At 40.3% G+C, this 10,464-nt stretch overlaps 1 protein-coding gene across 1 annotated transcript; it reads left to right on the top strand.

Annotated features, from left to right (window-relative positions):
* Nucleotides 1-488: 488 nt before the first annotated feature.
* Nucleotides 489-9,771, top strand: rdh5 (retinol dehydrogenase 5 (11-cis/9-cis)). Its single transcript, XM_034166055.1, has 5 exons — nt 489-2,800; nt 2,941-3,263; nt 4,811-5,069; nt 9,173-9,336; nt 9,459-9,771. The coding sequence occupies exons 1-5, from the start codon at nt 2,769-2,771 to the stop codon at nt 9,677-9,679; spliced, it is 999 nt and encodes a 332-aa protein (XP_034021946.1). The 5' UTR covers nt 489-2,768; the 3' UTR covers nt 9,680-9,771.
* Nucleotides 9,772-10,464: the final 693 nt, after the last annotated feature.

The raw sequence follows: 10,464 nt of genomic DNA, 5'->3' as shown, positions 1-10,464 counted from the left end.
ATTGTTCACATGTGCGTGCGCAAACACAGGACAGGAGGTCCTCAAACTGGGTCCTGGAGAGGCGGAAGTACTGCTGAAAGCGGCCGTCATCCAGACGCAGCTCCTGCAGCAAATAAGCAGAGAGACACACCGGGCAATGGTGGCGCGTCCCTCGCCGGGCGATGGACACGAATTTGTGGCGACACGTGTCATCCAATGTGAACGTGGCATGAGAGACAGTGGCACTAACAAAAAGACAGGAGGCAGAGCTGGAGGTGGCAGAGCTGAAGATGTTGCGATTCTCTTTGCAAGTGAAGAGGATGGACAGGATTAGGAACGAACATATCAGAGGGACAGCTCAGGTGGGACGGTTTGGAGACAAAGTCAGAGAGGTGAGATTGCGATGTTTGGACATGTGCAGGAAGAACCCATATAGGGTGAAGGATGCTGAGGATGGAGCCACCAGGCAGGAACAGAAGAGGGAGGCCAAAGAGGAGGTTTATGGTGTGACAGAGGAAGATACAGAGGACAGGGTGAGATGGAAACGATTGATCTGCTGTGGCGGTGCCTAATTGGAACAGCTGATAGAAGGAGAAGAAGTGCTCCATTCCGCATCACTATAAAAGTAAAACAGAGAATACTTCTTGGTATTTGTTTAAAACTTACCTCTAAAAATGTCTGGAACACAGTACTTGAAGCTTCTCTATGCATTCTGTAACTTGCAACACCCTTTTTGTTACACACACATGCACAAACTGAATCGTTCCGGATTGAGGATTACCAATTGTGGCACAGTGAGAAAGGATAAAGAGCAAAAATAAAGCTTCTCTCTGAGCAGCCCCTCTGATATTAGAGGGTTAGCTGGAGAGGGAAGGAAAAGGATCATTGTGATCTATCACTTCTGAAAAAGTGGCTGCGGTAAGATAGCTTTTATGCAAATATACCAATGATTGATGGGATTATGGGTTTTTTGTGAATTTAAGTAATTTAATTAATCACAGCTGACATTTAACACGCAGGTTCTGTGTTTAAATTAATTTATGATGGATGATTATGGTGATAGTTTTATTCTGCATCTGCCAAGAAGCATACTAATCCAAGCATTTGGTTTCATTTGCATGAAACAAATGTTATAGGAAAGAGTAATGGAAGTTTTACAAGTGTTTTTTCCAAATTGTTTGATATGAATGCACCTGGATCTATGGTAATTTTACAGTTTATGTTCAGAAGCATTATAAATGTTTCTTAATCTGAATTGTTATATGAAGCATATGACTCCAGTATGCATGTATATAGAAAGAAGGATATGATTGTGTGTCATTTTCAGTTTTATGATTTAACTCTCATACGATCCTCCTATTTTAGAGGTGGACCACTTGCTTTCTGGAATAATTTTATAATAATAATATTTTAGGATAATAGAATACAATGGGAACAAATGACCCAATTAGAATTTTATTGAACTACCAACATCAAAGCACATATCTTGCATGTTTCTTTCTATGTTACTGGGGAACCTTTAAAAATAAAACTTGTGCTTTGTCCAAACTGAGTTATCGGGGAAAGACAGACAAGGCTGTTGTAGTATTGAGAGGGACTAGGCACTCTTTCTCTCTCTGGGGGTACAACTCATCTTATATATATTGGGCATGTTTGCTGTTTAAAAAAAAAAAAAGTCAATTTTGGGGAGTTGATTTTCAGCGTCAGCAAATCTGAAAATGGATATTAAAATGAACTCGGAATAGGGCCACTGCTCCTTTGCATTGAAAGGAGCTTAGCTGACGTGGTTTACGCAATCTGGTGAGGACCACAACTAGTTGTCTCAATAGTGAGGTCTTCCAGGCACGTCTAACTGGGTGAAGGCTCCAAGGAATGCCAAGGACATGCTGGTGGTTTTACATCTCCCAGCTGATATGGGAATGCCTCTAGATTCCACAGGAGGAGTTGGAGGGCCTGGTGGAGGATCGTGAAGTGTGGGATGACTTGCTTGTTCTGCAAATTAGGTTCTTATTAAATCACTAGTGAAAGTATTTATTGCATGTTAAAATACTGGTCTCTGGTTTGTGAGGAAAAAAAAACCCTTTGAAAACCTTTGAAATGAGCCATACTAATGTAATCTCTGTAGTTTACGTTAGGTTTGTAGCTGCAGAAACACAATACACTAGTCAGTGTAGCACCCCCAGAGGTCTGGAGTAATAACTACACCAGCACACAGTTTTTTTTGCTACAATGTGAATCCAGCTTTAGATTTGTCTTTATTGTTCACACATGAATTTGATGTGCTTTTTTTTTTTTTTTTTTTTTTTTGTCTGTGCCCTCAAAGATTGCTCACCCGTGGAGAACAGTGCAGTATTTCTTTCCCCCATTGTGGTCACGACTGACATAACCCATGGGATACAATCCACAATGCATCTTTCTTCTGAAAACTTTGAGCACCTTAAGCAGCTTGGTCACAGGAATTAAAATGACATGTCAAAACAATGCATTCCACCCTTCTGGCTCTCCTACTTTGCAAATGCTTTTCATCTGTAAGAGTATTACCTAAAGATTTCTCATGTGCCCAAAGCAATTCTGTATTACAGACTCATTTTCCAAGAAGGGATTTGTTTGTTGTATTCTGACTATCCCTGAAAAATTCAATAAACGCTAAACCCTACTGACAAAGTAATAAAGCCAAGCTGCGATGTGGTTATAGGGGTTGTCTTTTGGAGTTTGCACTGTGCTGACTGCTCAAGGTGTTTTTTTTAACAGCAAGTAACCAGAGCTTCAACCCTTGGCCTGAAAGCAGTATGGACAAGCAGTTTGTCTATGACCTTTTAGGGTAAGAAGCACCATTGCTACACTATACTATGAGTAATTATCATAAATCTGTGAGGTACATATCTAGACATTGGAGGAGCCTTAAAAGTACATTTAAGGCTCTAATGCTGCTTCTGTTTTGTATGTTTGTTTGTTTTTCAGGGAAAACTCCTGGTCATACATCACTGCTACCTTTGTGGTGTTGTGGGTTGTGGTGTGGCTGTACCGAGACAGCTTGAAAATTGATCATGTTGCAGATAAGTATGTTTTTGTAACTGGTTGTGACACAGGGTTTGGAAACCTGCTTTGTAAGAAACTTGACCATAAAGGTTTCCGAGTGCTGGCTGGTTGTCTTACGGAAAAGGGAGCCGATGGCCTGAAGCGGGTGGCCGGGCCTCATTTGGAGACAGTTCTATTAGATGTGACCAATCAGGAGAGCATTCAAAAAGCCTTGGAGTGGACCAAGAAGGAGGTTGGAGACAAGGGTGAGAGATTACTTGAATTAGCAATTGAACTCTATCGACACAGCTAATGACCCCCTTGGGGGTGCGTTGATCTTAAAAGTGTTGTATTTTCATTTTTTTTTTTTTTGTAACATTTATGTCATAAAAGGATTTTCTTCAGCACCCCTTTCTTTTTATTTTTTAGTGTTCAAATAAAGGATTTATAATCTTATATTACCAATATGAATATAATCCACGTCAGTTAAAATACGTCAACAACATGCCGTGTCACACTAGAGGAAACTCTGCTTCTCATTATGCTGTACTAAGATCAAATGTCACTGCTGTGCGACATATGCTCATGTTCGCGTCATGAATTTGAAAAAAAAAAGCAAAAAAAAAAAAAAACAAACACAAATGTAATAATGCTGCATTCCATTGTACATTGGACGTTGATAATTTCAAATTTATATTACTGATGTCTGATCTAAATGCTTTTCAGTGAATTTGCTTGAGAAAACATGTTTGTATGGATTGGGACATCGCCCCCATTCTACGATATTTTCATCTCCCGTCTTAGGAGATGGATTGTCACGAAATTACGACCCACTGACAGTAAGACCAAGAGGCACAACTGATACATTTATTGCATAAAACCTACCATCAAGTACTACATACAAGTAAAAAATTAATGAAAAGTTGATTCTTCTTATTGCTCACTGTGTGTGCCGCCATATTGCTGTGACGTCACATCGGCAAACTCGATCTACACAGATCTAGCCCAACTTTCCGACTTGACATGGCTGTTCCACAACTTGAATGACTGTTCTATTGTGGTTCTCCAAGTCACAGCCCCCCCACTCCCTGGGAGTTAATAGTACAGTGGAGTAATTTCACATGAAAATTTTGCTGGATATTCACTGGACAGGCATGACAACACTCAGCTCTATGTGCTGTCAGCTGGCAATACTAAAGTCAGCTACAACTACGTAGTGTTTTTGCTTGGTTTGCCAAAATGAGTGGGGAGAATAACATTTATCATAGCTTTATTTGAAATATTTTTACGAGTTGTAAGAAAATCCAAGTTCCCAGTTTATACCGAAAGCAACATGAACATCAAACCTTGTGCAAGCTCTTTCTCCTACATGCTGTCTGCATGATCTCAAGGAGCAAAATTACTACATTTACTATGGAATGCACCAAATCAGGACTTTACCAACAATAAAATTTGCTTTGATTTTGCAAAATACCACATAGATGTGTGACTTTATAATAGCTAGATTTTAACACAAAATAAATTTGGTCAGTTTTGTGAAGAATGTGCAGGGTAACAGTAACAAAATTTCCCATTGCTAACCTAAACAAACCTCTTTGGTTATGAAGAGAGAATCTTAATCTGAAGGGTATAACTACAATGCCAATTTTGTTGAGCCTCAGGAAGCTACTTTATGCAGTTAGAAACATCTTGAAGAATAAACAAGACATATTGTTGCTGTCAATTGAACTTCTAGAAGTCTTATTTCTATGTTTTCATCTTCACTTGATCATCTCTTGAACAAAATATCTCCACTTTTGTATTAAAATTTTAGGACTTTGGGCTATTGTGAACAATGCTGGATGCTCATTGCCCATGGGCCCCTCAGAGTGGATGAAAGTGGAAGATTTTTATGGTGTACTGAATGTCAACATGAACGGAGTGATTGCCATGACAATGACATTCCTGCCACTCATCAAAAAGGCTCGCGGACGTGTCGTAAATGTGGCATCTGTGCTGGGACGGGTCGCTGCAAATGGTGGTGGATATTGTATCTCCAAGTTTGCAGTTGAGGCTTTCTCTGACTGCCTCAGGTAGGACCAAAAAAATTAATTTGTAGCTTTTTGAGAAGAAGGCTAATGTTTCAGTCATGTTTTGGAGCATGTTTGCCTGAAATTGAATCATTAAGCCAGGAAAGCATCCGTCAGACGTAGGTATTAATATCCCATACTTGCTGGATGCAACAAATGTTCAAGGGAGATAGTTTGTGTCAGGCAATGAAAAGTTAGATAACTGCTAATCCGCAAACTGAAAAGTGAGCTATTATAATGCTAATATAAATTAAAATTATGCTAAATCTCCCAACAACCACTATCTGTTACATTAATTTAGATATGTGGAGGAAAAGGTTCATAATAAGAACATTAGGACAGCTGGACAATCTCTTAGAAGAAGAAGAAAAAAAGCCTCGATTGTCTTTGTAAATGTATACATACAACAAAATTTGTTGTATGTATGCATACAGAAAGGACGGGAAGCAATCCCATGATCTTCTTGCTGTGAGACACTAGTGCTAACCACTAAGCCACCATGGTGCCCCAAGCACATCATACAGCCAGCATTCACTATTAAGCAGTCAGTGTTTAACAATGAGAAATAAAGTACTGTCCAAATCAGTCAGACCATCAGGTTCCTCATGGATTAGTGTTTGCCCAGAAAATGATTCAAAAGGCACAGAGTAGTGAAACAAAGCAAAAACAAGGCTGCTAATGCTAATGTGTCTAATATAAGCTAAAGAGCCAATGAGCTTTTCACCGAATGAAAATTGCAGCATCTCCAGCTCTGCCTTCTGTCTTGTAGTTTGCTCCACTGCCTCTATATCATGCAACATACCTGGTTTCACCGTCATCTTGTAAAGTTTCACTTTCAATCTTGCAGCATCCTGTTGTCACAAATTCTCCACCCACTCCACCCTGCCTGCTGTCTCTTCTTTGCCTCACTACAGTCTCCATTATTTTTGATTGTTGACCCAAGTATTTTAACTCATCTACCTTCAACACCTCTGCTAACTTCACTGTTCCACCTGCTTTTCATTCTCACACACACACACACACACACACACACACACACACACACACACACACACACACACACACACACACACACACACACACACACACACACACACACACATATTGTTGTCTTGCTCCTAGACTTTCATTCCCCTTCTCTCCAGAGCTTATCTCCACTTCTCTAGGCTTGTCTCAACCTGCTCTCTGCTCTTAGTACAGTTCACAGTGTCATCTAGAAATATTATAGCTCATAGAGGCTTCTGCCTAAACTTATCCGTCAACCTGTTCATTGTAGAAATTGCGCTGGCGAAAGAAAGAGCCACAATTTCACATTTCAACAACGGTTGCCAAGTGGTTAATGCGCTTGGTTTCAGTTCAGAAGGCTCCGGGTTCAAATCTCACCCCTGCCACATTTCTCCATGTAATGTGGAGTTGCGTCAGGAAGGGCATCCGGCGTAAAACCTGTGCCAATTCAACATGCAGATCCACCTTGGATTTGCTGTGGCGACCCCGAGTGCAAAAACAATGGAGCAGCCAAAGGGACTTACTATTTGCACATCACTTTATTTCACTGATTCTCATTCACACACATTTATAAGGAGGCTCGGGCCCGGTCCTTAACCCCACAGGGGTCCTGACAGTAAAGCATCAAAGGGGCAGGGCCCGTTAAATACATACAGTAGTGTTCAGAATAATAGTAGTGCTATGTGACTAAAAAGATTAATCCAGGTTTTGAGTATATTTCTTATTGTTACATGGGAAACAAGGTACCAGTAGATTCAGTGGATTCTCACAAATCCAACAAGACCAAGCATTCATGATATGCACACTCTTAAGGCTATGAAACTGGGCTATTAGTAAAAAAAAAGTAGAAAAGGGGGTGTTCACAATAATAGTAGCATCTGCTGTTGACGCTACAAACTCAAAGCTACTATGTTCAAAATGCTTTTTTAGCAATCCTGTGAATCACTAAACTAGTATTTAGTTGTATAACCACAGTTTTTCATGATTTCTTCACATCTGCGAGGCATTCATTTTGTTGGTTTGGAACCAAGATTTTGCTCGTGTACTAGTGTGCTTGGGGTCATTGTCTTGTTGAAACACCCATTTCAAGGGCATGTCCTCTTCAGCATAAGGCAACATGACCTCTTCAAGTATTTTGACATATCCAAACTGATCCATGATACCTGGTATGCGATATATAGGCCCAACACCATAGTAGGAGAAACATGCCCATATCATGATGCTTGCACCACCATGCTTCACTGTCTTCACTGTGAACTGTGGCTTGAATTCAGAATTTGGGGGTCATCTCATAAACTGTCTGCAGCCCTTGGACCCAAAAAGAACAATTTTACTCTCATCAGTCCACAAAATATTCCTCCATTTCTCTTTAGGCCAATTGATGTGTTCTTTCCCTTACCAAAAAATAGTACTGATAAGTATATAAAAAGTAACTGGAAGTATTCTTGAAACATACTTGTATGTACTACTTTTTGGTAAGGGTTGGCAAATTGTAACCTCTTCTGCACATCTTTTATTTAACAGAGGGACTTTGCGGGGGATTCTTGCAAATAAATTAGCTTCACACAGGCGTCTTCTAACTGTCACAGCACTTACAGGTAACTCCAGACTGTCTTTGATCATTCTGGAGCTGATCAATGGGTGAGACTTTGCCATTCTGGTTATTCTTCTATCCATTTTGATGGTTGTTTTCCATTTTCTTCCATGCGTCTGTCTTTTTTTTTTTTTTTTTGTCCATTTTAAAGCATTGGAGATCGTCGTAGATGAACAGCCTATAATTTTTTGCACCTGCGTATAAGTTTTCCCCTCTCCATTCAACTTTTTAATCAAACTACGCTGTTCTTCTGAACAATGTCTTGAACGTCCCATTTTCCTCAGGCTTTCAAAGAGAAAAACCATGTTCAACAGGTGCTGGCTTCATCCTTAAATAGGGGACACCTGATTCACACCTGTTTGTTCCACAAAACTGATGAATTCACTGGCTGAATGCCACAGTACTATTATTGTGAACACCCCCTTTTCTACTTTTTTTTTAGTAATAGCCCAATTTCATAGCCTTAAGAGTGTGCATATGAATGCTTGGTCTTGTTGGATTTGTGAGAATCTACTGAATCTACTGGTACCTTGTTTCCCATGTAACAATAAGAAATATACTCAAAACCTGGATTAATCTTCTTAGTCACATAGCGCTACTATTATTCTGAACACTACTGTACACAGCAGGGGCAGACAGTCGCTCGTCACCTGCAGGGATACAGAGACTTTTGTCTGCACTTGCTACAAGGCAGTGTGTGATTGGAACCCGAATACATGTTGTTGACACAGAAAAACAGCTTTGCAAACAGACAATCATACATCACCCCCGCAGGGGTCCTGCTGGGAAAGCAGCGATATGCATGCCTTGGCTTGTTAACTTAAGTAAGGCAGTCAACACAGCGTAACCTCAAGTGGTGGCACATTTACATGTGAAGCAGGTTTAACATGTAGCGCAGGACACACACTGTAACCACAGGTGGTGATTTGACTTGGTGTATTATGTCAACAGTACACTGTGTTGCACATGTGCCACACCATCACCATTGCAAATAAGAATGGGTTCAGAGCCGATCGTTGATGTTATCCCATCTCCACCTTGAATAAATCTGTCATTCTGACTGCGCATCTCACCACAGTCAAATTGTCCTTGTACGTATCTCGCACAACCCTCACACGAATCCATAAATTGAAATATAAATCAATAAAATGTCTACCATGATGTTAGTGCAGATGATCTATCTAATCCAACAGGTACAATCATGTATGAGTTTAGGGTTTACAGACATTTTTGGCTGTTATATTTATTTTTAAAAAAGTTAGCACACTGAAAGTTAGTGGAACTAAGGAACTAAATGTAGCAGAACCAAACTGGTCTGCTAACGTGTATACAGTCTATGTTTTCAATGTTAGCTATAGTGCTAGTCCACCAATGAAAATGTTAGCTATGCTAATTAGCAGTTAGCAGAACTGTGCCCATCGCTGGTGTCAGGTCAGGAACCTATTTTTATGCGAGTTAAGAACTGCTAAGTAAAATGTATTGCTATCGTGACATTCTCTGACTGCAGGAGGGATATACACCACTTTGGAATCAAAGTGTGCATTATTGAGCCAGGCTTTTTCAAGACAGCAGTGACTAGCCTCGAACCTCTTGAGAGGGAGCTGCATCGCCTGTGGAACCAGCTCAACCCTGAAGTACAAGCCAGTTATGGAGACAAGTATCTTGATCAGTGTGAGTGCAATCCTGATCCTGATTTGAGTGGATTAAAAGCACTTTAGAACAAAAGACAGCTGTTACCATCATGTCATTGCTTGTGTGTTAAAGACTCATATTGTTCAAATTTTTATTTGTAGACATCAAAGTGCAGCGTTTGATCATGAATGCCATCTGCGACTCTGACCTAACAAAGGTGACGAGCTGCATGGAGCATGCTCTAATGGCTGCCTACCCTCGTACCCGGTACAGTGCCGGGTGGGACGCCAAGCTCCTCTGGATCCCGCTGTCTTACATGCCTTCCTGTGTTGTCGACATAGGACTGAAGCTAGTGCTGCCACGTCCATCAAAGAGTGTGTAACCTTTGATGATTTTGAGGGCTTTTTTTCATATTCATCAACCTTTTGGTGTGTGTGTGTGTGTGTGTGTGTGTGTGTGTGTGTGTGTGTGTGTGTGTGTGTGTGTGTGTGTGTGTGTGTGTGTGTGTGTGTGTGTGAGAGAGAGAGAGAGAAGTGGAGATAAGCACTGGAGAGAAGGGGAATAAAAGTCTAGGAGGAAGACAACAACACGTGTGTGTGTGTGTGTGTGTGTGTGTGTGTGTGTGTGTGTGTGTGTGTGTGTGTGTGTGTGTGTGTGTGTGTGTGTGTGTGTGTGTGTGTGTGTGTGTGTGTGTGTGCGCCATATAAAATGAAATAAAACACAGTTATCATGCAACTGTAAAACTGAATTTACTATGAAATGTTTTTTTTAAATATTAAGCTTATTGTGGACTCAGTTAAAATGTATAAATGAAAGGATTTTTAAGTGTAATTGAAGGACTTTATGCTGTAGACTGATAAAACTCTGTGACAGGAAGCCTTTTCAAACACTCGTAGCCCGAGTGGCTCAAAATAATTTGCATATGTTTGTGTTTCTACAGAGGTATAGGATCTACTTTTAAGGAAAAATAATATGTAGAATGTATACAGTACTGTGAAAAATGTTTACCTACCCTTTGATTTTAAAAGTGCATTGGCTGAGTTATTTAAATCTACAGTGTGTAGGAATTGGTGCCATCTAGTGTTGAGGTTGCAGATTGCATTTTGCCAACTCTAGTCAGGATTTTGTTTCCCTTCATGTTTTTGCTTCTTTGGTGATGTATTCATG

The sequence above is a fragment of the Thalassophryne amazonica genome, chromosome 3 (genome assembly GCF_902500255.1).
Source record: "Thalassophryne amazonica chromosome 3, fThaAma1.1, whole genome shotgun sequence".
NCBI lineage: Eukaryota > Metazoa > Chordata > Actinopteri > Batrachoidiformes > Batrachoididae > Thalassophryne > Thalassophryne amazonica.
Note: the sequence above shows the minus strand (reverse complement) of the source record. Positions and strands in the feature narration are given on the sequence as shown.